Source organism: Lissotriton vulgaris, chromosome 6 (assembly GCF_964263255.1).
Source record: "Lissotriton vulgaris chromosome 6, aLisVul1.2, whole genome shotgun sequence".
Lineage (NCBI taxonomy): Eukaryota > Metazoa > Chordata > Amphibia > Caudata > Salamandridae > Lissotriton > Lissotriton vulgaris.
Genome location: NC_141694.1, coordinates 1,805,524,442 through 1,805,540,793, shown reverse-complemented (window position 1 = coordinate 1,805,540,793; position 16,352 = coordinate 1,805,524,442). Strand labels below are relative to the sequence as shown.

Below are 16,352 nucleotides of genomic sequence, written 5' to 3'. Positions count from 1 at the left end.
AAATTTTGGAAATGCAGTTTGACCCATCTTACATCCTCTTTTTTTAAATTATGTGGCAGAGAGTACATTTCTGGTCGTCCTAGCCTTGCGCATGCCGCTCTAACATACGCCAGCCACGGGATTTTATCGGCTTTGTCCAGAGACATACAGTCTTTAAGAATACAATGATTTAGGCTGATTTCCTCATTTGTCCAGGTTTTAACCCAGCATAACACTGGGGACATTTTTAGGAGGTCAGTCACGTGGCCCAGGCCTATTTCATTATCAATTGTATGTATAGGGGATGAATTTGGGAGTGAAAGCAAGGCTCGTATGAAGTTGTTTTCTGCGATTTGAATACCTGGGCTTGCGACATAGCCCCAAATAGCAGCTCCATTGGAAGCGATTGCCAGACATTTAGCTTTGTAGATACGAGTCATGGCTTCCATGGGTCTTGAGCCCAGTCTTTTGGCGAAATGCAGAAGGGCTGTGGTGGATCTGGTAACTCCATTCTGTTTTAGCTTCATTTGTGCGCCCCACGTTCCTTTCTCATCAAATGTGACGCCCAAATAGCAAAAGAAAGGGACCCTAGAGATTGGTGAGCTATTACAGCTGAAGGACCTGATCTTCGTGTGTTTCTTTCGCGAACCAGTAACCATGACATGGGATTTGGCAGAATTGATCTTAAGGTCCAAAGCTTCCATCTTAAGGTCCAAAGCTTTACTCTTAGCACAAGTAAACGTGCCACAGCATCACTTAGTAAGTGACTAATTCTTATAAGTGTGTTTGGGCAGAAATCGAACTGTCAAAATATGGCCCAGTTCCCTGAATTGCATCGGATGTAGAAGTGCAGCAGTCATTAGTGCTAAAGATATACCCTGTGAGTGGAGCGGCATGAAGCAGCGTACTTCATATCTAGTGAGAATGCCTAGATCTCAATGGAACAAAATTAATGTAATAAAGGAAATACTTATTTGAACTCTTAAAAAGTAGGGTACAGCTCATAAACCAGTACAGATGGCTTGAAGTGTGTCTAATATATAAGATCTGCTTTTTTCGCATAATATTCATTTGAATTATGAATCTGGGACAGTAAATACTTAATTTCAAGTTAGAGACTGCACGAATTACTCTCATCAAAAAGAGTCCGGAAGCTGCAAACGTTGGAATACAAATATCATGACATAGATCTAACTAACAAACATCTGTTATTTATAAACAGCAACTAAAAGTGAACGAACTTTAACTTTACCTTTCATTGTTATTTCCATAGTTCGTCAATGAATTCCCAACAAGAATGTCTGCTCCATTCAGCCTCTCGGCAAAAGCATCCCTGTTGGTGATGTAAATGGCATAAATCTTCTGTGGTTTCAGTAAATCCACCCTCCACCAGGGACCATATTCATAATTTGTATGGGAGCAAGATCCATGGGACGCATTGGGATCCTGATTTCCATCTATGGCGTTGATTGCATGTGCCGTGTAACCGTATTTACTAGATGCTCCAGCAACAATAGTTGACTGGGTGGCTCGACCACGCGGGGCCACATTCTCACCTGAAAGTAGACAAGCGTTTGAGGTTAGAAAATGCCTGTAGGGGTTACGTCACTAGTATAATACCCAGCACTAAAACGTGTTTATCTCATAGCATAGTTATAGGGTGCCCCTATATTAGAGGTTTTTACATCATAAATACTGCAAACAATTAAAGGCATGCAAGACATGCATAATTGACCAACGTGACCATTCACAAAGATATATTTACTTGAAAGACTTGAAACACTTAAAAGGCTTTTCACACAACACTTGCCACAGACACCTGCACCAACTCCAGTGGTCTCAAGTAATAGTGCATTGAACTCCATCCAAACTGGCCATGCTGTGGGACCGCTCCATTTTGCCAGCACATTCGAAATCCCAGGATAATCAAAATGACCCTGAACTCGTGATACTTTTCCCACAACCTCTATACAATGGATTCAAGTATACATATTTCAGTCTATGATTAATTATCTCCTATCCACTATGCATTCATATTTGTGTACAGCATTAACAGCATGCAGATTGTGGTTTTACACACAATGACATATGTACGCACAAATATTGTACTATTATCTTTAAAACTAATTTCTCATGACATATAGAAGGTTGTTTTTCAGACCTTTGTTAAATAGGCCTCAATTTGGGCCTAGGAGTCATATTGTTCAAAATGGATGCCTTTTACCTGCACATTTCACTATCTGCAACAGCCATTGCCCACCACTTTCACACTAAGGGGCCGATTAAGGTGTCAGGCAGAAAGTGCCTCAAAGGCCCTGTCGGGGTTGTCGGATCGACCGATCTAGCTTCAGATGCAGTTGCTCTGACCACAGTATTATGATGCCCAAATACCCATTGCTTACCAACCAATGCAGTTATTATAACTCCGACTAGAAATTCCCACCGCAAAACTCTTGGAAAAGCTGAATGGAGCCGATCGGAGCCAGTTTCACCCCTGGAGCCGCCCGCCCTATTACAATGCGTATTTCTGACGTGCCTTCTCTTTTGGTCCAACCAACTCATCAGAGCAGGCTAAAGGGGAGTATTTCAATTCCGAAAATTGGCACAACATGCTTCCTACGACCTCTGCTGTGCAGCTATGGAACTCACCACCATTTCTTCCCTCTACTATACATCATCGGTGATTATGAGAATCTGAACTGACGGAGACGTCACCGCCAGTAAGTAAGACACCTTTCCCTACAAATGAACGTAACTACCAAGCAAAAGTGAATAGAGTTTAAAGTGTGCTTTATCATATTGAGCACGGTAAATCAAGGAATGTTATCATCAGATATCTGCAGTCTGACTGGGAAATACTGGGAGAAACACACACTTAAGGTTTGAACAGGAATGGCTATAGCTACATATATGTATGTATAGCTAAATGTATGGATGAGTACACCACAGCAAAAAAAACATTACATGGCAAAAGAACATCTATGCACTGATAAAAGTATGTCCACAGCAACATATGCACTGCCACCAGGGCCGCTCCTAGATACCATATTTTCACCAGCAGAACCTGAATATATATAAAACAAATAAAAATACAATATGATGTCATGTCATAGGAAGTCACATTGCAGGAAGGGACATCAAGTTACAATAATTACCCTGCCATTGTACAACCAGCTTTGCAAGAAGCACTTTATCTAGGGTGGATATCTGGAAACTATGTATAAAAACCACATTAAAATTATGTCAAAATATGTGGAAGATCTGTCAAGTGTCAATACAATACATCCACCAGATTGGAAGGAAAAGGTAGGCCAGGCTTGTCTCCAATCTCGCATCTTTCTTAACCTAATGGACTAATTGTTGATAGATCTATACATGATTCTAAACACTAAACTGATTAATATAGTACAACCTGGCCTGCCAATCCCCCATCAGCCAAATTGTGCAGTCCCACATCGTGTGTCCTGATGAGTACAGCAGTGTTGGAGCAGGCATCCACCAGAGCCTCTGCTCTAAATTATCCCATCCTCACTGCAGGGCAGGTAGCCAGGTCACTATAGGGAGTCACAACCAGCAAGGGATGTTGTTCATGTCAGTTATGACAAAATTTGAAGGATCCAGCTCATATCCAGAGCAGGACTCAGGCAAATGAATTCCTTCCATACTATCCCTATCATGCACCCAAGTCTGCTTGCACAAACACCCTACTTCAATACATTGGGCCACAACTATCTTGGGGCCCCATATGCTTTGTCAGGGCCTGTTTCCATGTCCCAGGTGGACCCGTGGCATTCCCCCACCACTGTTTACTGAGGCCAGCCAGCAGGGCTTGAGGTAGGATCCCAATATGTACAGTCAGGACTTGGTCTCAAAATGTCCTACTTGGAGTTACAGTTGTCAAAAAGGTCTGGAGTAATAAGAGTACACACTGAGCATGCTTCGATTCTACATGCACATGAAGGATGGTTCATGATCCAAAACCTTGGGAAAGGACGACACATCTCAAAACTAAGACAATGTCTCACATACAAAAGAAAGAGACAAGGAATTGCATTTGGTTGCTTATGGGTCAATGCATGTAGCTACACACGAGTCACAAGACATTTCAACATCACTTACTTTCATCACATGATCATATCATGGTAACAAATTGGTATGAATGTAAATCATCTTTCATTAAACTGGCTATGTAGATCCCATCTGCTGTGCATGACAAACATACATCACTGAGTCAAGTATACCACAGCAGGAGCATATGGTACAATATTAAACAACTTCAAAAACACGATAACCTTAACAAGATAGATGAGCACAGAGGGATCCTGGGTGTTTAGAAGGTCAGCGTCCCACAGACCTCCCAGTCCAGACATGGGGGGTGAGACCATGGCCTCTTGTACAAAAGCCATTGTTAACAGTCAACATTTTGGCATATGTGGATTCTTAGAAACCTCCTCTCCACATGATGGAAGGAGGAGATGTCAGGCACCCAGTCTGCCTCCCATGACAGAGCAGCTGCTTCATCTAGCCATGCCAGGACCACCAAGATAGGTTGTGACCACGTGTACATGAGCGTGGCCCTTCAAAGTCCTTCACACATCCAGTGTCTCCTGTAAGTCCTGTAACAAGTTGTCCTACAGCCTACCTATTGCAACCTGTGGAGGTACACAACTTACTCCCTGTGCAGTGTAGTTACCTTGTCCCTACCCCATTAGAGAGTTGCTGCTATCAAGTGTTGCAGTATTGGAAGTGCAGTGGACTATCAATGCTTGCAAATGGCTAGGCATGCTATGAGTATTTACAAATCAATTCTTTCATCGGATACCTTTAAAACCTCATCTGCATGAATATCTCTACCAACATCCCCTCCAATGGAAAGAGGTTGACCCGACTCGTCACTGCGTCAAGTACATCTGTGACTCTGGACCTCAAGTTCGCATCACACAGCCATGTCCAGAATATATGTATCACATCCAAATTAGGTGCATGACATTGTGGGCACAGAGAGCAGGACACAAACGTAAGAGGTAGGATAGAGGGGGTTAGACATGCCCTGTACTGGATGTCGAATTGAATGTACTGGAGTATGGCTTCACGAGATACTGTCTATTGGAAGTGCTTAGTGCATCCTTACTCCAAGGTTATGAGTGCTCGTACTATATCAGTGTCTCATAGCCAGCAAACGGGTGACGATCGTTATGTGTGCAAAACCATTAACAAACAAGGTCACCAGTCTGCGACCTCCACCCATGATATACAGGCCGTGTGCTAGGGTGTGATGCTCCGATTCAGTGCCTGTGACTATGGACCGGTATCCCATTTCAGCTATCATTGTGTCATATGCAAAGAAATGGCTCCCAGAATGTCAGGATCTTCCTGCAATGGGCCATATGTATGCGAGATCATGTCCGTCAGTACCCTCAGGCCCTGATAGTTAAAATAAGTCACCTTCACCAACCTGTGAGCTCCACAGGGGAGCTGCGCTCCAGTGAGCAACATTGATTTGCCATCTCTTGTGCCGTGCATGTTGGGAACATGCCCACTTCATACAACTGACTCCCAACCAAACATCACACTGGATATTGTAGTGGTGCTGCCATGTAACATTTCATAGAAACTGCATACCCTGGACACCCTTTCACAGTGGCAGCTGCAGCCTCTGCAGAGCCACACTTATCCTTTCGCTATTGCAGATCAACACTCGCAGCATGGTGTCCAACTCCCTGGAGGTGGCACGAAGCACAACCATCGCTAGGCGATTTGAAAAATACAAGATTCAGGGGAGTATTACCATCTTGGAAAGTGTTAGACATACTTGGGCTGTAACTGGGAGAGTGCTACAAAAATCCGTCTGCGGACGTAAGAAGGATATGGCCCTGGTCAGATTTACACAATGAAATTGTTTGCATCATGACAGTTACAGATCCCTAAATACCTAAACATTTGAAGATCCGACTTCACCCTCTGCTCAGCCATAATTAGTGCTTGTGGAGGATATTCCACACAGAAGGGGAAAAACACAATATTTGGGCCAGTTAACACCCAGGCTCAACACACTTTGGATATCTGATAGTCTCCGAAAAATATCTGGAATTTCCCTGCAGATATACTGAATGTAGTGCAGCATGTCGTCTACATCAATGGATGCTACATGTACCTCATTGCCTAGTGGAACTCCCCATGCTTACCACCCCTGACAAAGTTGCTAGGCTAACGGCTTAATTGCCAGCGCAAAGAGCAGTGGAAAAGGGTGCAGCCCAGATAATTCACCCTGACCAATATAAAGAGGGTGTCATGTCTTTTCAAAACCTGACTTAGACAGTTGGCTCGGTAGGAAAAAGACAAATATCTTGTTGCAGCCGCCATGCAATGGTCAGTTTTGAAAGTGTGGTAAACAGGTATTTGCAATCAATGGTATGGAATGCCTTCACTAAGTCAAGCACTAAGCAGGCTACATAGTGCCACCTCCCCTGGACCAGCTGCAGCACCCTATTTTGCCTCTGGCTATTAAGCGTTGTGGATCTATCCGGGATATAAACCTTTTGCACCCTATGCACTAGATGCTGCATGTGTACCAGCAGATGAAGTGCCACTACCGTACTAAGTTTTCCAAATCCATTGCTAGCATGGACAATGGATGGTAGGACATCAGTTTGGTAGGGTCACTGTTAGGTTTTACCAATGATCCCAAAAAGTACTTCCGCATGGATTATGGTTGTCTCCAATCACTCAAGATGGCATGAGAAAGCCACAGTCACCTGGGGGCAAGTAAAAGCTCAAAGGCCTTGTAGAGCTTGGATAGAAGGCCGTCCAACCGCAGAGTTGTCAACATGGCAGTGCGCATAATCACTCTGTGTATCTTCGGTACCAGCTAATGGGTTATTGATCCCCGCACATGCTGCAGGATCAAGTACAGGCAGATTAAATCCAATTAGGAAATATCTATTTTGTGCGCACACTATGGGGGAATGTATTGGCCACAACAATACACTGTTATGTTATGTTAAAATGCTCTTTTATAGCGCATGGCTACTCCGAGGAGTGTCACTGTGAAGGATTCATTTTATTTATTTATTTAAACTTATAAGGCGCACATACCCGCAGTGGGTTTCCCGACGCCAAGGGACAGATTAAAGAAAGAAAGAACTGCCAAGAAAACTTACTGAAGAAGACCACCCTAATCATTGCTGGAAGAACCAGGTTTTAAGTCCTTTGCGGAAGCGAAAAAGATCTGTTTCAGTCTTTAGGTTCACGGGCAAGGCATTCCAGGATTTAGGACCTAGGTGAGAAAAAGATCGACCGCCCATCTTTACTAACTTAAATCTCGGAACAATGAAATCGCCTTTTCCCGAAGATCTCAAGGAACGCCTGGGCTTGTAGGCCTGAATGAGACCCTGTAGGTACTTAGGGGCTGAGCCTTGTTTAATCTTAAAAATGTGACATAGAGCCTTGAATTGTATTCGGCTCGTGTTCCTAAGCCAGTGAAGATCGTGAAGTGCTTTGGAGGCAGACATTCTCCGGGGAACATTGCGAAGGAGTCGTGCAGCCGCATTCTGAACAACTTGGAGTTTATTTACTGTTGTTGAATCAGCTCCAAGATAGAGGACATTACCATAGTCCAGGCGGGACACAACCAATGCCTGGACTACAGCCCTCTGTGTGGAAATAGGGAGCATCCACAAGATTTTTTGAAGCCATCTCAAGGTGGCAAAACAGATGGAGGCCACCTTCACTACCTGCTGCCGCATCGTGAGCTTTTCATCAATGAGGAATCTGAGATTGCGGACCTTAGCAACGGGTTGAGGGGTAGGGCCCATATCCTTGGGCCAGTGTTGAGGACCCCATAGATCTTTGCCCTTGCCCAGGATTACAGCCCCATTTAGCTTAAGGAAATTGCTCTGCATCCACTTGGAAACCTGGGTCAAGCCTTCCTTCAAAGCGGAGGTTTTATTACCTTCCATATTAGAGAGGGAAAAAATAATTTGCGTGTCATCGGCATAAGAAAATAAAGTAAGACCAGCTTCCTCCACTATAGTGGCCCAGGGTCTAACATATATGTTAAATAGGAGCGGGCTGAGGATAGACCCCTGGGGAATGCTGTACGTCGATGGACAAATTATAGAAGATGCTTTAGCGGAAAAAACTTGAACAATGCGACCATTTAAAAAGGAGGCTATCCAAGCTAAAGCCGGTCCCTCAACTCCTAGGGTCCGAAGAGTTGCGAGAAGGATGGAATGTGACACAGTATCTAACGCCGCACTCAAGTCAAGGAGAATGAGTGCATGGATGGCTGCATGAATAGTGCGCATACAGTGCAGGCAATCCCCAATTATCTTCATGTGCTTGGTTGTAGCTATGCCATGGACAAAGCAGGTTAGTTTCCCTGACTGATTTCCCTCATGTGCTTCTCAGTTTGTCATTTTTTAAAGTAAAAGCAACATAGTCACTTAATGAGATGGATGTGGTGTGCTTGAGCATCTGTCAGTGTGGTTAACATTCCAGGCTGCAACTGGACCGTATTCTCCTGGCGGCCTAGTGGTGCCTCTGTTTCAATCAATGCCCTGTGAATATTGCCCCTAGCCCCCACCAAAGACCCAAGCACAATCCATTCAGTACTGCTTTCAGTGCTTCCCACTCAAACAAACTGAAAGTGTCTGTGTCCCAGTTGTCGGTGAAGTAATTGGAGATGGATTCCCTCAGTAATTCACAAAATACATGGGGCAACAGCAACCCAGTATTGTGGAATGGGGGCTGTTGCACACTACACCCAATGTGTATGTGTCTAGGGTTATGTTCTGAGAATATTCTTCACAGGTATTCAGCATCTAGTACCTCAGTCTGTAGTGTGTGCTGTTAACAAAGATTCCTATTCAGAATGTGCATATTGTACTGCAGAGGGTCTCAGGATGTAGGATCCACCAACAATGTCAGAGGGACTAGTGCACAATCACTTGTGTAAGGCACGCTGCCAGCCCTGGAGTGGATGGCAGGGGGATGGAGCAAGGTTAATCTGTGGCTCTTGGACACAATTGAAGTCGCCATCCTCAAGCCAAGGGATATGGGTACACCTTGTGAGGATGTGGGATAGGCGCAGAGCGAAGTTCGGTTTGCCCACATTCGACATATTAATACTGCCCTATAATATTGGTAAACATCAAGGAGGCCCTCTACAAAGACATATTGCCCTCAGGCTCCATGACAGTGCCCAATGGACAAAATTGGACCCTGTATGGAGCCAAACAAGGGCTCTCCTTGTAAAACAAGAGTAGAGGATGCAAAAAGAATGGCTCTGCAAGAACTTCTGGAACAGGGTCTCAAGCTCCTTTGTCACATGAGTCTCTCATAAGAGTGCAATGATTTTGCCAGTGCATCCTGATATATCATCACAATGCGTGTCTCCTCCTTGTCGTCCCCAAACATCTGACATTCAAAGTCATAATGCCATGAGTACGTTGCATGTGTAGTGTACTGAGAAGTGTGGGAAGGAGTTTCTGGAGTAGTCGGCCCCCAGGTGGGCTACTAACACACATCCTGGAGTTTTTACTTGGGGGGCTATGGGCCCTAATCGATTTCCTGCCCCTCAATGGATCTGCTTCAGGAAACAAAATATAAACCCTAAATATGTCCATGCCAGGGCAGTATCCAAGGGGAAGACTGAGCAACCAGTGACATCAATCTACAAAGTGAAACCTAGCAGCCATGCCCTCACACAACTCAACCAAGGCAATCAAAGTGGGGGGAAAGTGTCCTGTGATAGCAATAGGTTTCACATTTGCTAGTGAACTTCTAGCATCCTTTTAAAAAATCTGTAATAAACAATAAGTGGCAGACAGCAAGCAGTAGCTCACACACACCACCTCCCCAACTTTCATCTGGCAACTGTTTTTGCATACTTACATCTACATATCCTCTCCATGGGTACCTTTCCACATTACCTCTTGGCCAGCATATTTTTCTACTTGCACTGATCTGACCCCTCTCACATCCACCTCAAAGTACATGCCCATCACTCAATCTATCCTTTATCCACAAGCTCCTTAAAATCACCCTCTATCACTGCCATTCTTAAAACCATTTCTCGCCTCAAAGTTCTACACTTGAACCTTTACTATTCCAACTAGACTCTCACATTATCAGTCTTGTGCTGCACCTCTTACATCCACACCTACATTCCCTGCACCACTATTCACCTCTATGTACACAACAGCTCTCCCATGTATGCTATACACTAACCCTGGGTGAAGTACTACACTACGCTTGCTTAGTTTGCGTAGTTTGCGCTACTTTCCACAACGCGAATTGCACGTAGCACAGTGCAAAATAGAGTAGCGTAGCGGTCAGTTTTTGCTTTCTCGCAGTCCTCAACGTCAAAATGACACCTCGGTGAGACAAGTTGGCGATCGCGAGCCTTGAAAATATACCTCCCAGCGAGATTCTCAACACGGAAAGGCTAGGTTTCTCATTGCGAGTGGTCGTGTATACCTGCGACCGCTCGCGATGAGAAACTACCAGTCCGCGTTGAGAAAGCTGCCGCTAGAGTAGACATCTACTCGAGCGGCAGAAAACGACTGCTTGCACTGTGCAAGATGCGGTTTGCACTGATTGCACAGTGCGGACAAGCATCCGGCACTATGCATTCACAAAATGTCAACACAACTCATTCTCAACTCTCCCCTTGTTTAGCTAACTCAACCCCTCCAACATTAAACATAAACACTCCAACAACATGTGCAGCTATGCTTCACATTTCAACACCCACCTCCTCCTTTGTCTGTCAATATAGTGCATGGGTGAAACACAGGCTCCTGCAGCACCTTAACAACAGACGGGCCCACAACAATTCTGGGGACACACAGTCCACTCAATTGCCCACATGTAGCACAGGGCAATCCACTAGCCTTAAGAACCCTCCAAGTTCAACTCTGTGGGATCTGGGCTAGCATCAAGCACTTCTCAAAACTCCTTCATTATTTTCAATAAACAAATGACTAAATACCACCTGTCATATGATCAACTCCAAATGATGTGTGGGTAAAATAGTATAGTCATAACTTTTTCAAAGAAAAGATTTGTCAGTCAAACAGTGTGAACAAAACCCAAATCTCATCCCTTCTTCACTCTTCTTCCTCTGCCCGCATCCCTGGTGAGCAGTGCCCATTGGGCTACAATGGCATAATGGCTGTCAGACCTAAGTTTTGTGGGCGTCACATCCATACAATCCTCAAGTGATGTGGCTATTTGCTGTCATGATGCCATTGCATTGTTTATGCCAAGTGAGGGGTTACAGCAAGGCGAGCATGGCAGGAGAAGAAACTCAAATTGAACTTTCTCATTGAAGTTTGTAAACTGAAGGGCTGTGTGTGCCAAACATATCAAACACAAGGAGATGATGGACAGAGTGCTGGAACTTTTCAGACACTCACCCCCATCACAGATGTGGATTGAATCCATCATCGTTCTTTAGCTCACTTCGCCACCCGAGTTCAGACACAGCTATATGCAAATCAGTCTTGACCCTGTGCCTCATAGGAACAGTCCAGCCCAAACTGCCAAGCAATGTCTTCCCTGCACCGGAAACAAGCAACCTAGGATCGGTTCCGGGGTAACACCCCACATCAGCCAGGCTAGCTTGAATCCAGTGGCAAGGTGAGCAAGGGACTAACGTCTGGCCAAAACCTGACAACTTAGGGCAAACAAAGCAAAGACAAGGAGATGATGGACAGACTTCAAAACTTTTAATACACTCATTCCAGTTACAGATCTGGGTTAAACCCATCATCGTTCTTTAGCTCACTTTGCCACCCCAGTTCAGACACAGCTATATGGAAATCAGTCTTGACCCTGTGCCTTGTAGGAACAATCCAGCCCTACCTGCAAAGCCATGTCTTCCCTGGACTGGAAACAAACATCCTGGTACTGGTTTCGGGGTAACACCCCTCACCAGCCAGGCTAGCTTGAATGCAGTGGCAAAGTGAGCAAGTGACCCATTTCTGGACAAAATCTGTCAAGTTAGGGCAAACAAAGCAAACACAAGGAGATGAAGGAAAAAGTGTTAAAACTTTTCAGACACTCCCAGTCACAGATCTGGGATGAGATGATCAATGTTTGACATTGATCAGAATACTGTGCTCTCCATGCCACTGGATTCAAGGCTTGCCTTGCTGATGAGGGGTGATGCCCCACAACCAGTCCCATTATGCTTGTTTCTGGTCAGGGAGGACCTGACCTGGTAGTTTGGGCTGGGCTGTTTCCATGGGGTACAGGGCCAAGACTGATTTGCATATGGTTGAGTTTAAACTGGTATGTCATGGGGAGCAAAATAATGATGGATTTAGGCTTGGATCGCTGTAGTGAGGTGAATGTTTGACATTGATCATCATTCTGTCCATTAATTGTTCTTTTTGCATTTGTCATCCCGAGTGGGACGGGTATGCACAGACATCGGTACTGTGCACTCCATGCCACTGGATTCAAGCTAGCAAGGTCGATGAGAAGTGTTGCCTCGAAACCGGTCCCATGATGCTCGTTTCTGAACGAGGGAGGATCTGGCCTGGCAGCTTGGGCTAGACTATTCCCATGGGCACCAGGGGCAAGACTCATTTGCTACTGGCTGGGTTTAAACTGGTAAGTCACGGGGAGCCAAAAAATTATGAATTTAGACCCAGATCCCTGTCCTGGGGTGAATGCTTGACATTGATCAGCATTCTTTCCATCAGTTGTTCTTTTTGCATTTCTCACCCCGACTGGGACGGGCATGCCCAGACCTGGGTCCCATGCTCTCCATGCCACTGGATTCAAGCTAGCCTTGCTGATGAAGTGTAATGTCCCGAAACCGATCCCAGGATGCCTGTTTTTGGTCCAGAGAGAACCTTGCCTGGCAGTTCCAGCTGGACTGTTCCCATGGGGTACAGTATCATGACTGGGTTTAAACCCAAATGGCATGAGGAGCAAAAACACAATGGATTTAGGCCCAGATCTCTGCACTGGGGTGAATGTTTGATATTGATCAGCATTCTGTTCATCAATTGTTCTTTTTGCAAACATGTTGACATCTCAGCCCATTTCTAAGGGACCCAAGTGAGGGGTGTTGTACATTTATTGTGCATCATTCTGCTGAACTATAGCTAAAAAACCCAAGGGAGGGGGCAGACCATCTGTAGCTCATAACACAGCCCACTAAAGGCAGTGCTCTGTTGCTAGGCCCTGTAGGGATTAGCATTTGTGAGGCCCTGGCAACTGTACATGGGCACCGCCAGCCTGGACTGGCAAACATCATCCACACTGAACTAAATATACACCAATCCTGTTACCAATTAGTAAGGTTGAGTCTACATGCATGAACTGAGCCAAGAAGGAGATTATTGCTGAGCATTATCATGCTGAAAAGGTACACCTTACCCTGTGTCACATGAGGGGGCTAGAAGCGGTATTGGATGATCAGGCATAGACAAATGTCGTTCACTCTTAATTAAGCTGTCATGTTTTAGGTTTAAACCTATAACTGATAAACCCCTAGCGAAAGGGAAATAGCCCTCGCCAGTGTAAACAGAAAAACACTGAAAAAAACACCTGCACAACCACAAAATAAATGTCATTAAATGAAGGGTAAAGGACAGTGAAAGAGTAATTTAGATTTCTTCCTGAAGGGGCCAATACAATGTAACTTTGTTATACAAGCAAGGTAGCTGCAATGAAGACTGGGCTACCATTATTCTGCTTGAGTTTTGTTGTTCAGGGATGTCACTAACTTAATGTTTCTTCTCGCTTTTTCAACTTTGTGGTCTTTGGTCTAAAGAAGCAGGGTTTAGAAGCATGGTATAGGTCTTCTTTAACCCCTTGGGTACTCATGATGAGCTCAGCTCGTCATGAGGCACAGTGGCGCTGTGCTCATGATGAGCTGAGCTTGTCATGACCGGCGCGGAATACCCACGTCGGGATAATTCCCGTGCTGTGTTGGGCATTTCATTAAACAGACGTGGTCATGACGAGCTCAGCCCATCATGAGCACAGCGCCTATGCGCTGCGTGACGAGCCGAGCTCGTCATGAGCACCGCGGCGCCACGCGCGGCACCCCTTCCCCCAGCACTGCGGGGGAATTAGCCCTGCGCTGAAGAGGTTAAATATTTTTTAAACTGTAGAGAATCAGGAAATATCAAAATCATATTTGATATTTTTGTTACATTTGATTCTTTCACTGATAGGCATAATGGCTGCTTTCATTAGAATCTTTCTCAATATGTACCATCACATTTATCCACAGAGTATGGGTAAAAAAATCACATAAGGCTGCTATATGTTTTGCCTAGCGAAGAGTGAACAGATAACTGTCTGATCCCTTCCCCATATCTCGTGGTCCCAGGCACGGATGTCCCCTTTCCCCATTGCTTTTCGTGATAGCGATGGAGCCCCTGGCTGCCCATATAAGGCAGCACCACTCAACTCACAGCATAGAGTTTAGCTCCAGGTGTCTACTCATTTCACTATATGCGGACGATGTAACTCTCTGCATTGTCAACCCAGAGGAGAATCTGGACCCTATCTTGAGGGAGTTTATCCGTTTTGGTGGTCTGGCTAGTATCTTCGTTAATTGGGCAAAGTCTGTGATATTTCTTCTGACAGATGGCACGCCACAGGTGACCTCTGAGTTTCCTCTGAAGTGGGAGGCTTAGACGGTTAAATATCTGGGCGCATGGATCAGTCGGGTCATGCAGAAGGTGTGGAATCTCAATTATGGGCGTGCTGTCATGTGGTTGGAGGAGAAGGTTGAGATATGGTCTAAACTGCCATTATCGTTGGCAGGAAGGATAGCACTGGCTCAAATGGCCATTTTACCCAAGTTTTTGTATCTATTTGTTAACATCCCAATCTCGCTTACGCTTGACTTTCGTAATGCTCTAAAGTCGCACTTGGTCTCCCTGGCGTGGGCGGTTAGACGGGCTAGAACATCCTGGGATATGTTGACACTTCTGTTGAGACAAGGAGGCTTGGGTGCTCCAGACATGCATCTATATGCGCTCTGCGCTCAGGCCCAATTCTTGCACTACTGGGTCCATCAAACACCTTTCCAACCTCACATGGTGGTAGAGATTGATGCAGTTGCGTCTGGCCCACTCAGGGTGACTATTTACTAATCATCACGGCGCCCCCGTGGAGATATAGACACCGCTGGAACTCTGCGGTGGGCATGAAACGAGTTGCGCAAACGGGAGGGTCTCCCGGTGTTGTATTCCCACTGGAACATAATCCCATGCTGCCCTGTATTTGGGATGGTGTTAGTAAGACCTTGGAACAGAAGATACACCTTCACACCTTTGTAGATCTATATCCAAAAGAAACATTTCGACCTCCCCTGAAGGCACATGAGGGTCAGGCGGTACCTTTTTCCGAGCTGCTCTGCGGTTTCTGTCCGCCCACCGGCTCTGCCTGCATGTGAAAACTTGTTGAGATCCCCATCTCCCCGTAAACTTACCTCACAACTATATACAAACATGCAAAACGCTGCCCCGGTTGAAGCCAAGGTCTCTCCAGTGTTGGAACAACAAGTTCCCTACCCCGTTAACTGAGGCTCAATGGTAAGTAAGTAATATGTTTATTGTACAGTTAATCAAAACCATAAAAAATTGGCCATCTCTTATAAACAAGAAAACATCAGTTTAAAAAGGCTAACAGCCACAGTTAAAAATACACATTAAGATTGCGGAGAAGATCCACTCCCCCGGCCATTAGTGACCCATAGTCTTATTTCTTCATTTTTGTTTGCAGAGATTAGCAGCGGTTTGTGAGATAGAATTACCCCTCTTATCAGAGTCTTGGCTATAGAGTGATGGCATGCAAATAGGTGCAAGTTTAAAGTGCCGCAGTGCTGCCTCAACATCCATTGATTTGTATAAAACATATCATATAGTTAGCATATTTATGCTTTCCTTTGTGGCTCACATGTGCAAAAGTGCTTAAAATGATGTGCTTAAAATGCTGTTACTGTTGGTGCGCAAAGGGTTTACAGGACATCTCCAACTCAGTTCCAATGCAACTTCTTTGATGATCCAGCAGTATCTGTTTTAATCGGACGTCAGCTGCAGTTACAAATTTTACCAGGCAGCAGCTTAGTTGGGTGTCTTTGCCAGAGAAGCTTGTGCAAGCACCGCTTGCCTACACAACCATATTTGTTTTTTGTTAAAGATAGGTCTGAGTAGTAAACAGTGCTCCTGCATCAGCTCACGGCAAATGGTTATGATATGGACTATGTCCTCTTCTCCTTCCCGCAAAGACGGTACATTGCTGGCTTCGGAGGGCGCAACCAAGGGGGCAGATGGTATGCAGATGCAATAAACCTAACCAGAATTTCAGAAACTTCTCTTTGGTGGTTTTGGAGAAGT

The 16,352-nt window shown here is 45.1% G+C and overlaps 1 protein-coding gene across 1 annotated transcript in view; it reads right to left on the bottom strand.

Annotated features, from left to right (window-relative positions):
* LOC147709543 (fucolectin-like) overlaps window positions 1-16,352 on the bottom strand; it is a 247,264-nt gene that overhangs the window by 32,832 nt on the left and 198,080 nt on the right. Inside the window, exon 5 of the mRNA XM_086928080.1 lies at window positions 1,232-1,535. Within this exon, the coding sequence (XP_086784206.1) occupies window positions 1,232-1,535 (304 nt within the window). The remainder of the gene's footprint in view (window positions 1-1,231; window positions 1,536-16,352) is intronic.